This window comes from Carlito syrichta, unplaced genomic scaffold, assembly GCF_000164805.1.
Source record: "Carlito syrichta isolate Samal-C Ts95f unplaced genomic scaffold, Tarsius_syrichta-2.0.1 Scaffold173424, whole genome shotgun sequence".
NCBI lineage: Eukaryota > Metazoa > Chordata > Mammalia > Primates > Tarsiidae > Carlito > Carlito syrichta.
Window position 1 is genome coordinate 319,162 of NW_007117520.1, and position 18,149 is coordinate 337,310.

At 48.8% G+C, this 18,149-nt stretch overlaps 1 protein-coding gene across 1 annotated transcript; it reads right to left on the bottom strand.

Moving 5' to 3' along the window:
• Positions 1-215: 215 nt before the first annotated feature.
• GPA33 (glycoprotein A33) lies at positions 216-15,539 on the bottom strand. The gene is made up of 7 exons (XM_008051457.1): positions 15,443-15,539; positions 15,171-15,325; positions 11,422-11,638; positions 6,895-7,050; positions 1,559-1,678; positions 842-974; positions 216-348 (listed from the first exon to the last, which is right to left on the bottom strand). The coding sequence occupies exons 1-7, from the start codon at positions 15,537-15,539 to the stop codon at positions 216-218; spliced, it is 1,011 nt and encodes a 336-aa protein (XP_008049648.1).
• Positions 15,540-18,149: the final 2,610 nt, after the last annotated feature.

The window sequence follows — 18,149 nt, forward strand, 5'->3', positions numbered from 1 at the left end:
ACATCAGAGGACAACATGCTTGGCAGAGTCAGTCACAGAAGGGATCCCCTTGCCAGGGCAGCCAAGTGCCCCAGCAGCAGACACAGGGGAAGAAGTGTCCCCATCCATGTCTGGGATGGAGGGATGGGTGAAAAGGATTTAGAGAGGACGAGGGAAGCCAGGAATCAGAACAAACCCCCAATCCTTCCTCCAGTCCCCGCTGCTGCAGGCCCCTGTCACTGGCCAGAGTGGTCAGGGGATTCATGCCCAGAACTCCTCTGATCTTCGTGCCTGTAGTCTTCCTCCTCTTTCCTCCCACTGGAAAACTCTTTCAGCTGCTCCAGCGGCTCCTGGTAGTCTGCCCGGTTCCTGCAGGACAGGGAGGACAGAGGAAAGGATTTGCTTTCAGTTGGACCCCTAAAGGGAGCTAGGCCTCGTGCACATTGTAGGAAGAGCAGGCCTGCCATTCCCACCCCACCGACAGCAAAGGAACACGAGACTGAGAGTGGACAGGAAGGGGCCACAGACTTGATCCACTAATGAGCTGAGGGCATTACTGGAACAGGCTGGGTCCACTAATCAAGAGAGGCAGCCTGTGACAGAGGCTGCAGCCTGCACGTGTCTCTGGGCATGCCATGGGAAGCCCAGTCTTGAGGTCCCAGATTGAAAAGCCACAGGCCTCAGAGACAAGTCCTGGGACTGCAGTGCACACACTGTGACCTGGGCAGGTCACTGTCTTCTCAGGCGCAACATGGAGTGACGTCCCTCAGGGGCATTGCAAGTGGAAGAGGCTGTGAGGAGTAGGGAGGCCGACCTCTGATCTTCTCAGACCCTCCCACAGGCTCCCCACCCCGACACTCACGGCCTCGCGTCCTCCCCGTCCTCAGCCTTGTTGTTCCCCCGGCAGCAGCAGCAGTAGATGATGATGCCAAGGACAATGAGGGCCGCCGCCACACCTCCCGCGATGCCCGCATACAGGGCCACATTCATAGAGGCTGCAAGAGGACAAGGCAGCTGCATCTCCCCAGCCTCGGGACTACCCCCAGTCCTCCTCCCAACCCAGAAAACCACAGCTGCTGGCTTCTGGTCACACTCCATGAAAGGCATGGTCTTGTGGGAATGTGATTGACATAGCCAGAACACTCTTCAGGTTGGAGGCACAGACAAGGACAAATCGACCAATAGCTCCACATCTCAACACTCTCTGTGTTACCCAGGTTCTGAGAAAGTCCTTTGGTATCAGCCTAGCCAGTTCCCCGAGCTAGACGTGGCAGACTGCGTGGCAGCTGACTCCAGGCACTTCCGCCATGCTCACTGAGTGGCCCTCGGGCAGGCAGGACTTAGGAAGACTCCAGGAGTCAGTGCTAGGCTCCACTTCCAAAGTGCCAGTGGAATTGGCCTGGCCTCCATGGGCGGGGAGCCTGGGACAGGAGTCCCCTGCCTGGGTCACTGCAGTTATCTGCTGGCAGGTGACCCTAAAGAGACTCCTCAAATCATCTCCATGGCGGCCTCAGGTGACCCTCTGGGCCCAGCCAATCATCTTGCCTTTGTCAGCCCTCCCTCCCCAGACTGCTCTTACGAGGTCTGACGGACACGGTGATGTTGCAGGACTCGACCCCCACGTTGTTGGTGGAGGTGCAGATGTAGTAACCTGACATGTCTGTGGAGATGTTCTTCAGAAGGACGGGCTGGCCTGACACTGGAGGGAAGAACAGGCAAGGTGAGGAGAGGGGAGACAGCCCGGAATTAGGAGGCTAGGCCTCCCCGGGAGGTGCACCTTCTGCCACCAAGCTTCTCTCAGCCACAGTCACATCTACGAGGGGAAGAGAATCTCCCTCCTAGGACTGTGGGACAATTAATTCAGGCAGGACGCATGACACTGCAGCGCTTGGAATCTGGTCAGGCACCCTGGGCGGATTCTGGGCTCTGCTGCTTATTAATGTGGCACCTTTGACAAGTACCTCAGCTTCACTCAACCTTTATTTCTCCCTCTATAATTGGAAATAATAGTACCTGCCTCACAGGGTACTTGTGAGCATAAAATGAGGCACTATTAACAAGTATAAGCCCATGGCAAAAGGCCTGATGTTTAGTGAGTGCTCGGAAAACATGATGTGCGTTATGTATGACATGACAATGCTTTACAATTAGAAGATGCTGTTACTACTTTTAAGATCCTTACTATCTGAATCCCTTATCTTGGACTCCTGTGAAAGACAGCTTGGAAAATCCAGAACTCTGCTCTCTGGATTGCTACTGTGGAGGGGGGGGTACGTGTGTGTATAATGTATGTGTTTATGTATGTTGGGGGTGGTGTGTGACAGGGAAGCCATGAGTGTGTGTGGGGGGTATGTGTATGTGTATATCTATGGGGGGGGTGTAAGTGTGCGTGTGTCGGGGAGGGTGTGTGCTTGTGGGGGTGATCGTGTGGCACGCGGTCAGCAAGTGTGTGTGGTGCATGTGTATGTATGTGGGGGTGTGGCATGAAGGCAGTGAGTTGTAGCGTGTGTATGAATATGGGGTGTGTGTGTGAGTACGTGTATGTCTGGGGGTGTGAGCTTGTGGGGGTGTATTGTGTGATATGGGGAGCAGTGAGTGTGTGATGTAGGGGTGGGATAGAGGCAAGCTGTCCATCTAGATGCTTCCTCTGCATCTACCCACCTCCAGCAAGTCATGTAATTTCTTTGAGTTGCAGCACGTCACCTGGGAAGTAGGAGTAAAGACCCTGATCCTCCTGAATCCCAGGGAATGGACCAGAATATCCCCATGTGAGGTCTTTCCCCTTAAGCTCTGACCCAACAGATTTATTCCTCTTGAAAGGGAGCAGTTTATGCTTAGACATGTGTAGGTGTCCTGTCCTCAAAGGTGCTTTGCCATAACTGCTGTTTGGAGAGAAGCGTGAGAGACCTGCATCCTCTAATTCAGCAGCACAGCCAGCCTTGCATGATCCCTACTGCCACCAGCTGGCCACACTCCATTCACAGGGGATGTTCTAAATTGGAAAGCAGACCCATCGCTGTTCGTTGGGACACTCCAGAGGCCGCCCGTAATCTTCAGTAACAAGTCCAAGCTGCTTAACTTGGTGACAGACAGGATTGCAGGTCTGGCCCTGGCACTCCTGCCAGCTTTACCTCTTGCCATCTGTCCAATGTCCTGTGGGCAAAACCACGGAAGCAGCCCTCACCCTGCCCTATCTCCACTGTTGCAAAATTGTGTCTCAATAGTTTACTCATCTAGACATTCTGCTCAATACACGTCCTCAAATATGACAACCTCTCGTCCTTCCAACAATCTTGTGTGGTGGGTGGAACAAATATTTCTATTTCTAATTTCATGGAGGTAAGTGGAAGCTTAGAGAAGTTAAACGACTTGCTCAAGGTCACAAAATCAAGAAATGACAAACTTGGATCAAAAATCCTGTTTTAGGTCTGGAGCTGTTGACAACTTTCCTTAAAATTTTATATTATAAAAGCAATGTATGCTCATAATAAGAATTTGCATATGACATAACACTATTATTTCGATTCAATTCAATACTGCAAATCTTATATGCTGATGACTATAAAGAAGATGAAGAGAGCCCTTGTCCTCTTGGGGTTTCCAGTCTACAAAGGAAGACAGAAATGAAACAATGATGATTCCAAGAGTGATTACAGTTCAAAATGGAGGTGCTACTTGAGCTTATGGCAAAGGAGTTTAATATCATCGAAGGGTCAAGGGAAACCTCTGCAAAGAAGAGAGAATGAGATAAAAATCATTCATCATCTTACTGCCCAGAAATAACAGCACTTGATTGGGGGCCATTTTCTCCAATCTTTTCACTTATACTTTCTTCAAATTCATTCCCTTGGACCCCAGGGCTTTACTCTGGAGGCTCTACAGAATGCTCTCCCTCCTGTTCTAGCATTTCACACCTCAGTGTGTCTTCTGGAACACTGCTTACATGTGCCATCAACATACAGCATTGAAAAGGGGTCTCTTGCCCAAGCAAGTGGAGAAATCACTGAGGTAGGGTTAGGTAAGCTCGTTAAGGGGCCTCTCAGAACTTCTCACACACTGATGAGCACTGGGAATCTTTGACCGGGGTTATAGTATTAATGTTCTATCTTCTAAACTGAGTGGCTTTGTTATTTTTAAGAGGCATCTTGAAGGTGAGCCTGGCATGCCTAGGAGGTCTAGAGCTCTTAACAGATTCTCACTACTTCAGAGTGTGAAACTTAGCCTATGTGTTAGGAGCACTCAGCATGTTGCAGACAGTGAGGACCGTCTTGGTTATCAGAGCCCAACTTTGAGCTCTAGGCCTTGTTTAGGGTGGGGGGACATGGGGCTTCCTTGTCCGCTGAGACAGTGCTATTCCCTCTTTCCCCCTCGCCCCCTCCAGTGTCCTGATGCAAACAGTGGACCTTAGAAGCTGCTTGGGGATGAACCCCAGTGCACATCTTGCATGGCAGGGCCTACTTTGGTTCTGCTTTGGCTCCCAAATCCCTTCCTCTTTGGGAAGGGACTAGTAATTTCTGAAAAATCAGAGAAAAACTAATGTTTCCGCTGCAGTAGTGACACCTGGTGGTCTGGACGGGGAACACACAGGACAACCATCTGCCTCCCACCCTCCTCTGCTCCATCTGGGGAGACATGCCCCTCCGGGAAGCTCAGGTCTCAGCAAGTCACTGATGTCAAGTCAACAAAATCTAACTTTTCTGACTCCCCAACCCCCAGCGATCCCATGGCTTGTCAACAGGCTGCCATCTTTTAACCAGGACCCTCACGATCCTTCCTGGATCCATCCTCACCCTTCACAACCTCCTCCCCTAAAGAGCCCCAGCCCCCAGAATCACCCACCTCTCCCCTCTCCTCACCCCCTCCCCCCCACACACATACACTTCCTTGATATCCAAATTTCTATTTCTTTGGTGCATGAGACTCAGTTTCCTGGGACACAGTTTGCAAAGCATGTGCAGAGCTGTCACATATGTCATCTCTCATCCTCTTCAGAGCCTTGGGGGAATGTGGTATGATCATCCCAGTTTTGTTCAAATGATGATACTAAGGTCAGAGAAGCTATGAGTGATTTACAGCTACAAAGTGGAAAAGTCAGGACCCAAATCCTTGTTCCTGATGCCAGATTCCCTGTTCTTTCCACTGCTAGCTAGTTTCCACTGAGTGTTCAAAGGAGCCAGTGCCTAAAGTTGGAAGTTCTGTCTTCAGATGCAGGAGGGCAGAAGAACTCTCCTCTCCCAATTATCCACGACTAAAATGTTTTAAAAGTCAGAAATGGGTTTGAACTGACCCACGAAGGAAGAAGACATTGACAGATTCTCTAAGGCTTCAAGGGGCTTCAAAGGCTTCAAAGGGCTGTGAGTACTCACCCTCCTCCCACAACACCATCCCACATGTCCCACCATACAAGGCTGTGATGTTATTAGCATCAACTGCATTCTTTTCTGTCACTCCAGCCCCACTTCTGACTAAGCAAATCTTAATTCAAGGCAGGAAAGATTTTACAAATTAAAGAAGCAATTCTCTTTAAGTCAGGGTCTCACTCTGTCGCCTAGGCCGGAGTGCAAGGGTGTGATTACGGCTCACCACAGCCTCGTCCTCCTGGGCTCAGGAACACCAAACCCAGCTAATTTTTTGGTTTTTGTTGTAGAGACAAGGTCTTGCTATGTTGCTCAGGGTAGTCTCGAACACCTGGGCTCAAGCAATCCTCCCACCTTAGTCTCTCAAAGTGCTGGTATTATAGGCCACTGCACCTGGCGAGATATTTAAGAAGTTGTTTTACCCCCAAACAAGTGAAAAGTGGAGTGATAAGCTCATGCTGACTGAGTGAACCCCCAGCATGTGAGTCCCTCCCGCTGGGCTCACTGGGGCCACCAGATCATCTTCTTCCTCTCGCATCTTACTTTCTCAGAAGAGCTGCCTTCCTTTTCTGCCCACACTGAACTGAGGGACCTCCCAGAAGCTAAATCCAATGCGCACCTTGCAGGCTTTGCCTTTCTCAATCTTCAGGAAACAAGGGGCCCAGGGACTCCACCAGGGTATTTCCACATCAACTGTCTCAGGGTAAGGACAGTAGGATCTTTATTTATACAGCTCTTTCTCCCCCAGTTTGTTTTCTGACCCAAAGGTCAAATACCAAACTTGTCTCCTGGCAACTGCAGCTGACCCACCACCTCCTCCCCTGGGATGTGGGACCCTCACAGAGACCTGAATTGGGTGGGGCCATAAAGGGTGGCATGTTTGGGGTGGTGGTGGGGGTCAGAGGAGTGGAGTCTTAGGGCCGACCTGAGGCCTCAAATGTATACTTTAGGATGTAATCAAAAATTAAAATCCCACTTTTGCACAGAGTAGTTATCAAGACATGCTTATTCAAGAGAACAGAGGCAGTTGGGTGCCGTGGCTCATGTCTGTAATTCCAGCACTCTGGGAGGCTGAGATGAGAGGATTGCTTGAGACTGGGAGTTCGAGACCAGCCTGGGAAACATAGTGAGGCCCCCCCCTGCTGCCACCCCCGCCCTGCCCACCACCATCTCTGTAAAAAAAAAAAAGCCAAGCATGCTGGCATGTGCCTGTCGTCCCAGCTACTCAGGAGGCTGAGGTGGAAGGATCCACTGAGCCCAGGAAGTTGAAGCTGAGGTAAGCAGTAATCGTGCCACTGCATTCCAGCCTGGGTGACAGAGTGAGACTCTGAGTCAGAGAGAGAGAGAGAATGAATGGAACTGAGGCATGGGGAACAAAGGAAACAAGTTAACATGTGTTATGGGCATCCACTAAATGCTTCACATGAACCATTATTATGAGAAACCCATGTTAGAGACAGAGCCCAAGCCCAAGATTTCCCAGTGGCAACTGCGGGGTGGCAGCCCCAACCAATCAGCTGCACCTTGACTGAGGAGGCCCTCCCCTGTGGCCCATTACCTGGCTGGGCCAGTGGCCGCTCCTGGTTGAGGATGTCGTAGCTCTTCCAGCTGTACTGCGGGGCTGGGGAGCCCTCCTGGGATTGGCAGGTCAGCTGAATGTTGTTCCCAATGATAGGCTCTCCCTGGATACTGCAGTCTGGCTTGGAGGGTGGCACTGTGTAGAGGAGGAACCAAAGGAAGGCATGGGTCAGGTGGGCTTGGTGACAGCTGCCTGCCACCCCAAACACGCCTAGTTTGTTCACAGGCAGAGAAATCGATAGCTTAGTGGTGAGATGTAATTCTATAAAGCAGCTCCCCCAAGCGTCTCATTAGAGACTGGGCCCCATCACAGAGGCAGACCTTCCGTGGGGCAGCGTGGGCTGGCGAACTTTACAAGGCATGGCTTCATTTTTTCTCCAATTTACTGTCATGGGATTTTAAAGACAGAGCAACACAGCCATTATGATGATGGGGATACTGAGGCCCAGAGAAGACACCCACTCATGGGTCCTGGCAGAGCTGGTTCTGGAACCTAGGTCTCCTAACTCCAGAGCCAGTGCTCACTCCACCAACCCACATGAACAGCTCTCTGACTCATCTGTGCCATTTTAGGGAAAGCCTCAATTCCCCTGAACCTCAGCGTGCCCATCTGTAAAAAGGGGAGACAACAGCCTCTCCTAATAAAGGACGGATGACAATATTTCAGGTCTTGCAGACCATACATTGTCTCTGTTGCTGCTGCCTTTTCTTTTTCTGACAACACTGGAGAAGTGTAAACACAGGCTGTGGGCTGGATTTAGCCCTTAGTCGCCTACTCCGGGGTTCACCGATCTCAGAAATCTTCAACTCTGACTTCCTAGGAATGTTCTCTTTGGGTTAAGCATTTTTCCCTTTCCGGGCTCTGCCGATCAAAGGCAGTTACCCTGAGTGGCTGGATGGCCGGAGGGACTATAGGCAGGAGTGGGGTCATGTGCTGGGTGGAGAATGGGGCTGAAGGCAGAGAAGGCAGAGGGGGCAGTGACAAGGAAGGGAAGCCCACTGACAGGAGGTTACAGACGCCAACAGGCCATCCTCCGCTCATCATACCAGCCAAACTGCCCTGCATTCCTGGAGTGCTTAAGTGTGTGTCTTTTCCTTGGCGTTGTTAACACACCATTGCGTACTGTGGTTCGTTCTACAGATGGTACGTCATAGACACCGACTGTGCGCCTGACAGTGCTGGGCCCCGTGATGACACAGCGAGTGAGTCAAGCAACCCAGAGGGGGCAGAAGATAAGTAACCAGACACTAACCAGGCGGGAGGCAGGCCTGCAGGGGCAGGGAAGGCCCCAACGTGGACCTGTTCACAGGATCTGCTGTGACTTGAAGGAGCGTGGGACTGAACAAGCCCAGGGGTGGAGGTGATGGTGGTCGTCAGAGAAGGTGAGGGGACTCCAGGCAGAGGGAACAGCATGCTCAAAGGCAAAGAGGCAGGACACGGCATGAAGAATGCAGGAGACTTCAGGGAGTGTCCTTGGGGACTAGAAGAGGGGTACACAGAGGATTCTTGCTGAATCCTTGGGTGGCATGCCTGTCCTCTCTGTGTCTTTCTTCTCATGTCCCTGTGGATGACTTGCATGCCCAGGGAACAGTGCTGCCCATTCTATAACCCAGGTGCACAGTGGGTCACTGTGCATCAGGAGTGCATTCCAAGCCCCCTCCCTGCCCACAGATTGCGAGAGAAGCTCTGAAGGACACACCTCTCTCCTCTAGCCCAGCAGCCTTGGGATTTCCTCTTGAAAACAAACAGGCTGCCATTGGATGTGTCTGATGTCTCCTCCTGCCACCATGAACTGGCCAGAGGGAAATTAGAGACACTGCCTTATTCAGACAGTTCCTAAACCAGAGAGGGCCACGGCGCAAGCCCAGGCCTCATCTGCCCTGGCCCAGACCCTGGGAGCAGCATGGGAAGGAGGAGGCTGCTGCCTGAGGACCACTCTGGTGGCCTAGCAAGCAGGTGCCCAGAGGCCCGAGAGAAGGTGAACACTGAACATTCCTCTCCATCTATCCAAACAGTTCACCCTTGTTCCCAAGAAAGTCTTTCTCAGGAAGCTAAGGCTTTCTTCCACAACTAAGGAACAGGCCGAAAACACCAACACCACCAGAAAAGTCCACATCTACCTGAAGTCATCCTAAGTGTGAATGGTAGATAGTAGAGTCATTCCAAGACCAGGTTATTTGGGATACAGGATAAAAAAGAAAGGAAAGCAACGGAGGCCCACTGGCATCGACAGAAGCATGAGAACGCATCCAAAGACTAACTGTGCTTAAACCACCACTTGCTAAGGAAAAGCTTGGAAAAGCAAGTCCTTCATTCTCTCCAGAGACAGAATTATAGAGATGATGGCACATAAGGGACCAGCCACTCCCAAAGAGGTCAGCTTTAAGGAGAAATGCCTCGGTTCTTCGTCCCCTGGCCCTTAACCTCAGCCCCAAACTCCCCTCCCACTTTGCCTCTTTCCAGGTACCCCCCCTGCCCTCTTTGTGTCAAGACCCCTCACTAAGATCTCGCTCCTCAGGCCCCACCATGGAAAACAGGCAGTCCTGGCTCAAAAAGTCCTTCCACACCTGTGGGGGCCGCGATATTTCTGGGGGGCCTGATGTCCCTTTCTCAGTTGACTCATCTCACCTCCCAGCCGAACGTAGGTGTTACCTGAACACTCACTGAGGGACAAGACACAGGGAGGGAGGGAGAAAGAGGGCACGAGTTGGACTCCAGGACCTCTCTGAAGCCTGCGACTCTCGCTCCGGACATCAGGGGACGCCAGAGGCCGGGAAGACCCTCATCCCGCTCCACCGTGCCGTCCCGAGTCCCAGGCTTGGTGCTCGCCCCGCCGCGACCCTGGAAGCTTCCATCTCGCCTCGGTTTACTATGAGGTCATCCACTAGTGCGCTGGCCCCATATAATTAAAGCTCTTCTGCCTAAACATAGCCCAGCTGCAGAGCCATTTGGAAAGATTTTTTTTTAAGTTTTTTACTTGATTTCTTAAGATGAGATGCTTCCTTTCTTTCTTTTTCCCTCCTTTCTCTCTTTTTTCCTTTCTTTCTTTTGTTCTTTCTTTCTTCCTTCTTTATCTCTTTCCTTTTTTAAAAAAAAAAAAAACAAATATTTGGTTTTACCAATTTCCATAATCTCAGATTCAACTTGTATCCTTCTGGCCCTGGAGGTGGGAGAAGGGCCAGCATTTGTCATTGGCGAGGGAAGGGTTGGGGGTGTCCAGCATTAATACTTTCATTACCTGAAGGAAATGAGAGCTATTTAAGGGACCTCCAATATATATACATGTGTGTATGGGGATGGTGCATATTATACTACTGTTTATACCCCCAAAAAAGGAAACAGCCTTACTAACCCCTGACCCCAGTGTGGAGCACTTGAATAAACTGAGGTACCTCCATGTGATGGAAGGTATGCTATTAGCAGGTGGATCTGAATGTGCTGATCTGGAGAAATGTGCATGATTGTTAAGAAAAAGCAAGTTGCAGAGGGATCTTTATAATGTGATCCCAACTTCTTAAAGAAAAGAAAGAAAATACACAAGAGTGTGTGCCTGTTGAAAGGACATGAAGAGGAGTCTGGAAGAACACCCACCTTCTTGCCACTGGCCAGCTCACTGGTGGTAGGTGGGAAGGAGAATTTGGTTATTCTTTAGACGTGATAGTTTGTAGCATCACACCATTCGACTCACTATAATGCTTTCAAAAAGTCCAGCAAACACTTTATGAATTAAAAATAAAATCCCATCAAATAATACAAAGGGGAAAGGGGGAAATGGTCCGTTCTTTTGGTTTAAAGTGTTGCTACCTACCAGAGGTGGCATTTTTTATACTGGATATGGTATTAATTAAATGAGCTATTTTCCAGTAACTGTTTGACTTTGAGTGAGTTGCGTCCTTTCTCTGGGCCTCATCTACAGAATAAGGATATTAAAGTCGATCTTTCTCAAACTATAAATTCGAACAGTGTCATTCCTACAAAAAGAATATTATCTTGGGACATATTTCAAAGGCAGTAGGACCTGTCTGGTGGTGTGTCTGTTGGGGCTGGGGTGAGAAGGGTGTCTGATGGAGATGTGGTGAGAAGGGTGTCTGTCGTCTGGGTAGCTGAAGTTATGACGGAGACAATGTCCCCCCTGTGGGAGAGTCGCGATGTGACCTTCAGAGCGCCAATTAAGGCACAATGACTCTTGAGAATAGAATTCAAGATTTTCTTTTTCCTTCTTTTTAATAAATATGGTATGAAAAAGAGAAGAGCTGGTGTGGAGAGAGGACACCAGACAGAGTAAGGGATCACTCCAAATCGGCTTCCTCCGTGGTTCTCTGGAACCATCTACTGTTGAATTCAGAAGAGTCTCCAGTTCTGAAGAGAGGACCAGCACCCTGGCCCTAGGTTGCCGATGAGAAGGAGTCTCAGTCCCTGTCTCCTTGCCACCTCTGGCTTCTCCCCCATGTGCTGCCATGGGCCCCTCCCTCTTCCTAGACTCATGAAAGAAGCAGACACACTCACCGAGGACCAGAAGGCGGATGCGTGACTTGGAGGTGCCGTATAGGTCTGACATCAGCGACACAAAGCACTCATAGGTGCCGTTGTCGTCCATGGTCACCTGGCTGATGGTGATGGAGGCGTCTGACTGCCCAGCATTGCCTGATATGTTGACACGGTTCTCATAAAGGCTACCATACATGGGTGTTTCGGTCAAAAAATTCCAGAGGACCACCTGTTCCTGGGAAGAAGAAAAAATGCCACTTAGTCTTCACCCTACAGTCCCAGCATGGTGCTTCCAGCTTGTCCTGATCGTCCTCATCCATTCCCTGGGCCCAGGAGCATAAATACACCAGCCCTCAGAAAATACATGTTACCTATATTTTTATACATAATATGGTACCATATATGTATATATAATATGATACCATATATTTATACATGCAAATCCACAGTCAGGTTTCATATATATCAAAGGTGCCTTTAAAATGTTTTTAAGAAAGGAAAAAACTGTATTAAAATTGTAATACCCGATATAGACCGATGGCAAAAGATGAATACAAGTCACATTTGACTTCTGCAGTTACACATTGGTACCATAATTCAGTTCAATTTCAAAAAGTAATACATAGATAGCATCCCTTAAAATGTACAAAATAGAATTCTTCGATTGATTCATATAGTCATCATTTATCAGACAGTATATGGTAGTGGCTACATCCACAGACTTCCAAGCCAGACTGTTTCCATTCAAATCCCAGTTCTACCATTTGCTGTTGTATGACCTTGAGCAAAACGCTTGACCTCTCTGTGACTGCATCTTCTCTTCTACAAAACAGAGATGATGACGATAACACCTGTCCCATAGGATTGCAGTGAGTATAAAGTAGATAATATATGCAAAGCCGCTAGGGCATTGCCTGACATGGTAGGTTTCTCTTAGTGCTAGCCACAGTGATTACTGAGCATCAACTCGGTGCCTGACATTCCAGGGTGAATAATTCACGAGTTCCACCCACAAGGAGTAATGAAAGTGATGGACAGCCAAACATTTCAACATCTTATGGTTAGCTATGAGATCCCAGAAGAAAGGTATCACTTCTAGACTGGGAGGTCAGAGGAGTCTTCTGAGAAGAGGTGACAGTTGCCTTGAATCCTGAAGAACAGCTAGCAGTTAGCCAGGCAAAGGGCTGACAAGATTGGGGCAGTGAGTGCTGAAGTAGGATCACTGTGTCAGGCATTTCAGGACAGAGGAGAACCACAGGGAAAGAGCTAGAAGTGGGAAGCCACGTATCGACCCCAAGTGGTTCAGTATGAACGGAGGTGAGTGTGTGAGGGCTTGGTGAGAGGGTGAGTCAGGGCAGGAAGCAATAAGGATCTCAGCTGCTACTTACTGAGTGTGTCCTGTGTGCTAGATACTAGTCTATGCACTTGGTGTATATCATCTCAATCTTCCCAACACTCTTGAACTGGATATTATGATTCTACTCATTTTACAATGGAGAAATCCAAGGCACCAAGCGGGTGTCCCCCGCAAGTTCACATGTTGAGATAAGTGCCAGACCTGAGATTCAAACTGGGCATTCTGACTCTGGAGATTCTGCACACCAGATCTCAGACACTGTGTATGTGGGGCTCGACAGTCTGCATTTTATCCTGAAGGGACTAGAGAGCTGTGTCTTTTAGCAAGTTAGCTCTCAATCCAGGGAAATGAATTGGAAGGAGACAGGGGACCAATTAAGAATCAGAGTAGGCCGGGTTCGGTGGCTCAGTCTGTAATCCCAGCGCTTTGGGAGGCCAAGGTGAGTGAATTGCCTGAGCCCGCGGGTTCGAGACCCACCTGGGCAACTTGGCGAGACCTCATCTCAACAAAAAATCAAAAAAATTAGCTGGGCGTGGTAGCGCGCGCCTGTAGTTCCAGCTACTCGGAAGGCTGAGGTGGAAGAATCGCCGGAGCCCAACAGGTTGAGGCTGCGGTGGCTGAGTGCGGCCACTGCACTCAGGCCTGGGCGACAGAGTGAGACTCCAATTCAAAAAAAAAAGAATCAGAGTAGCAACTTAGGCAAAAAACTATGGGTCCTCAGAAAAGGTTGTGGCAATGCAAACAAAAAGAATACTACAAGCATGAGCATAGCCATAAAAAAGAATGAAATCATGTCCTCTGCAGTAACATGGATGGAACTGGAGATCTTCATACTAAGTGAACTGACTCAGAAACAGAAAACCAAACATTGAATGTTCTCACTCATATGTAGGAGCCAAAAAGTCACAAATAATAGACACTGGGGAACCTGATAAGTGGGGATGGGGGAGTTTAGGGTTTAAAAACTACCTACGGGGTACAATGTTCACTATCTGGGTCACCTGAGACCCAATCCCCATCACTACACAGTATGTTCATGTACCCCCGAATCTAAAATTTAAAAAACAAAACTTTAAAAAGAAAAAAGAAATGAGCTTGAAAAGTGTGAAAGAGGTAGGACCAACGAGACCCGGAAATAGATTCAGCATTAGGAAATGGCAGACCACAAGGGTGAGCATTTTTTTGGCTTGGATGTTTGATGATGTCATATCCAAGAAAGGATCACATAGGAAGGATACATTTAGGAAAGAACAGTGTATCCTGCTTACACCCAGGGTGCTTGGAGTGTCAGTGGGACATGCAGGTGGAGGAGTCAGAAGGAGCCGGAGGGGTGGTCAGTTTAGTGCAACTAGGGATGAAGGTTTGGGGGTCAATGACGTGTAGATGTTCACTAAGACATGAGCTTGATGAGGCCACTCAAGGTGAGTGAATAGAGAAATGGCAAGTCCCCAAGTCACTTCATTCAAAGGGTCAAGGAGCAGTCAGAGCGATGAGAGGAAAAAACCAAGACAAGACTCCCAAAAAGCCAAGACGTGCGTGTGTGTGTGTGTGTGTGTGTGTGTGTGTGTGTGTGTGTGTGTGTGTGTGTACCCGGAGATTTACATACAAGGATGCTTATATTTATTGCAACATTTTTGTAGCAGCAAAATATAAGAAACAAACCAAATGTTCATCAACAGTACACACAGGACCTTCATGAAATGCTTTATGTAAATGTTTAGAAAATGAGATAAACGTAAATGTACTGACATATACAAAGGACCAAAAGATACATTGTTAAGGGAAAAAAAGTCAAGTGCAGAACAGTATGTGGGTAGTATATGTAAACATACATATCCATGCATACGTATATATGTGTAGGTAAGCACATGTCACTATTTGTATTTGCCTTGCCTGGGGGTCGGAGAGAGTGAGGGGACAGGGGAATGAGGGCGTGGGGACAGGATGGATGGGACAGGAGGGGCAGGAATGGCAATGAACCTTCTCAGTGTACACTTTTTATGATATTTTGGTTTTCAAACCATGGGATATTATCTATTTAAAAACAGAAACAGAAAATAAAACAAAGCTCCACACTCTCCAAAAGAATCCAAGCAGAGAGAGGAAAAAAAATTTCATAAAATAAAATTTGGCCTCAGAGGAAAAGTTGCGCTAATCAAAAAGAGTGACTGACTCGAATGGTATATAGTTCAGGTCTTTTGAGACTGGCCAACAGAAAGATATTTTAGGGCAGGTGACTTCTTCAAAATAACAGTGGCATAATCTGGCCCTCCCCGCCCACTCCAGCCTGGGTGCTAAGGTTTATTTTATGTAACATGTATTGAAAGACATTACAGTGCTTGCCTTCCCAGAGGTCATGGTCAGCTGATAAGCATTCCCATGATGACCCATACTTTTGAAGGGTCCTTACCGTATGACTCATAAGAAGTTTGTCCCATAGTATAAATCCATTCCGGTCAGGAGCAGAGGTTTGGTAGGTGCATGGAAGGGTGGCGCTCTTTCCCCGGGTAGCCTGAATAACTTCCTGTGGGGTTTTCACAGAGATGGCATCGACAGTCACCCACACTGGAAAGATAGTGGGACATGGGAGGGAAAAGTGAAGGACATGGACATACCCACTCATAGTTCACAGGACATGCCCAGGGACACCCTTGCTCCTCCAGCCACAGCCAGATATGCTACCACAGCAATCTTGGCCCTGGTCCAGCAGCTTCTCCTCCAAGACTACAGTGCAGACAAGCACAGGCATCTTGGTCCACCTTGATCCAACCCACAGCATCGCGACAAGCTGCCCTGAGTCTCAGCCCCACCTCTCACCAGCTATGACAACTTTCCTAAGCCGTAGTTTTCTCATTGGTAAAATAGGAGTCCTAATATTTCCCAGTGTTGTCTAGGAAACTAAAGGAGATACAATATGTAAATATTTTTCTCTTTATTTCTTTTCTTTCTTTTTTTTTTTTTTTTTTTTTGGCATCAGAGTCTCTGTCGCCCAGGCTAGAGTGCAGTGGCATACTCACGGCCATCACTGTCTCAGCCTCCTGAGACTTAGGCGATCCTTTCACCTCAGCTTTCCAAGTAGCTGGAACTATAGGCATGTGCCACCACTCCCAGCTAATTATTTTTATTTACTGTAGAGACAAGGTCTGGCCAAGTTGCCCAGGCTGGTCTCGAACCCCTGGGCTTGGGCAATCCTGTCACCTCCACCTCCCAAAGTGCTGGGATTACGGACACGACCCACCATGCCCAGTGATAGTTTTATTAGTGCCTGGCACAGAGAAAACTCTCGATAAACATTCTCCACCTTCTTTTTTGTCGTGATGATGATTTATTCACTTATTTAACAGATATGTATGGAATGCTTACATGTGGTAATAACTAAATCAAGGTAAAGAGTCAGGGGGTATTCCCAGGGGAGTTTACTTTGTGTAAGTTTATCAAACAAAGGTGAGAAAAGGCCACACCAGGGTCTCCCTCACACATTCTCTTGCCATGTGATGTTGACTCTCCTCCATCTGGAGCTGGGCCCGTGTTCCTTCTCTTTGAGTCTGGGTGGATTTATGACTACTACAGTGTAAATGATGCTATGTGGCTCTGAGACTAACTCAGAAAAGAGGCCATGTCCTTCCACTGGCCCTCTTGAGAAGCTCACCCTGGGAACCCATGAGGAAACTCAGTAACCCCATGGAAAGGCCAAGTGTAGGTGTTGGGACACCAACTGAGGCCCTTCGGGATAGTCAACTTCACCTCACAGCCACAGGAGTGAGCAAACCTAGCCACCTAGTTGCTCCAGCCAACGCCAAGGGGTATAGCCAAGGGGTGTAGCGCCAGCTAGCCCTGTAGAACCCTGCCCAAAAGGAAGACTTACGAGTAAAATCTTGTTATTGGTCTAAGCTGCTAGGTTTAGGGGTGGTTTATTATGCAAAATAAATGATTAGCACAGAGAGCCATGTGGATACCGGTGGTGAGAGTGAGCTTGCTCCTCGTGCAAGGAATAGTTAGGAAACCAGCGCAGTGGGAGGAAAGCCAGTGAGGAGAGGGAAGGTGGAGAAGGAGGGGGTCTCGAATGGCATGGAGCATTGCAGGCCCTATTTAGGACTTTGTATTTTGTATTTTACTCTGAATGAGGTGGGAAGCCCTTGGAGGAATTTAAGCAGAGGCGATATGTTGGATAAACATTTTAAAAATAGCATTCTGGCTAATGTGAGGTGAATAGATGGGGGGGCAGGGATAGAAAACAAGAGAGGAAGCAGGAAAACCATGCAAGAGTTTTGGGTGGGTCTTTTTTTTTTTTGCGGTTTTTGTTTTTTGTCAGGGTCTCACTCTCATACCCAGGTTGGAATGCAGTGATGCCATCACAGCTCACTACTGCCTCGACTTCCTGGTCTCAGGTGATCCTTCCACCTCAGTTCCCCAATTAACTGGGGTTATAGGCATGCGCCCTCACACCAGGCTAATTTTTTTTATTCTTTGTAGAGTCAAGGTCTCACTTTGTCCTCCAAGCTAGTCTCGAACTCCTGGACTCAAGCAATCCTCCCAACTCACCGCCCCCCAATTGCTGAGATTACAGGCATGAGCCACTACACCAGGCCACAAAAGTTGATTCCATAGTCCAGACGGTGACTGACACAGTGATGGTGGTGGAGGTGGTGAGAAGTGATCCAGGGAATGTACCTAGAAAACAGAGCCAATGGGACGTGACTATGGGTTCAATTTGGCATGTCAGAAGAAAAGAGGAGGCCAGGATAGAGACAAGGATTGGGCATGAGCAACTAGGAGGATGGAACTGGTGCTTACTGAGATGACAAAGGCTGAGGGAGGAACAGGTTTCGGGTGCTCACTATGGACATGTGAAGTTTGAGGTACTCAGGAGACACCCACATGGAAATCATGAGGAGGCAGCTTTGTAAGTCTGAAGTCCCACTGACAAGGGTGGAATGGACATACATCTTGGGAAGTCATCCGTTCACCATCATTTAAGGTCAGAGGATGTCAAGGATCACTAAGGAACACATGAGGATAGGGAAGGTATCTGGTAGGAGCCCTGGGGCTCTCCAGGGCTTAGTGATGGGAAATGAGGAGGAATCAGCAAGGGAGGAGAAGGAGAATTGGCCAGGAGATAAGAAGAGAACCAAGAGAAAGTGCTTCCCGGAGGCCAAGAAGGAAGAGGCGTTTGCGAACGCCAAAGAGGTGACTGCTCAAAGGCTGCCAACCCACTGGGCCAAGGAACTGAAGACTGAGAGATGGCCGCTGGGTGTGGCAACCTGGAGGTGACCTGGGCATGTGCAGGCACAGTGGAGCAGTGGGGATGGAGCCTGAGGGGAGCAGGTTCAAGAGCGATGGACTGACAACAAGTAGCCAGAAAGCAGCAACTGCAGGGCCAGGAGACGTT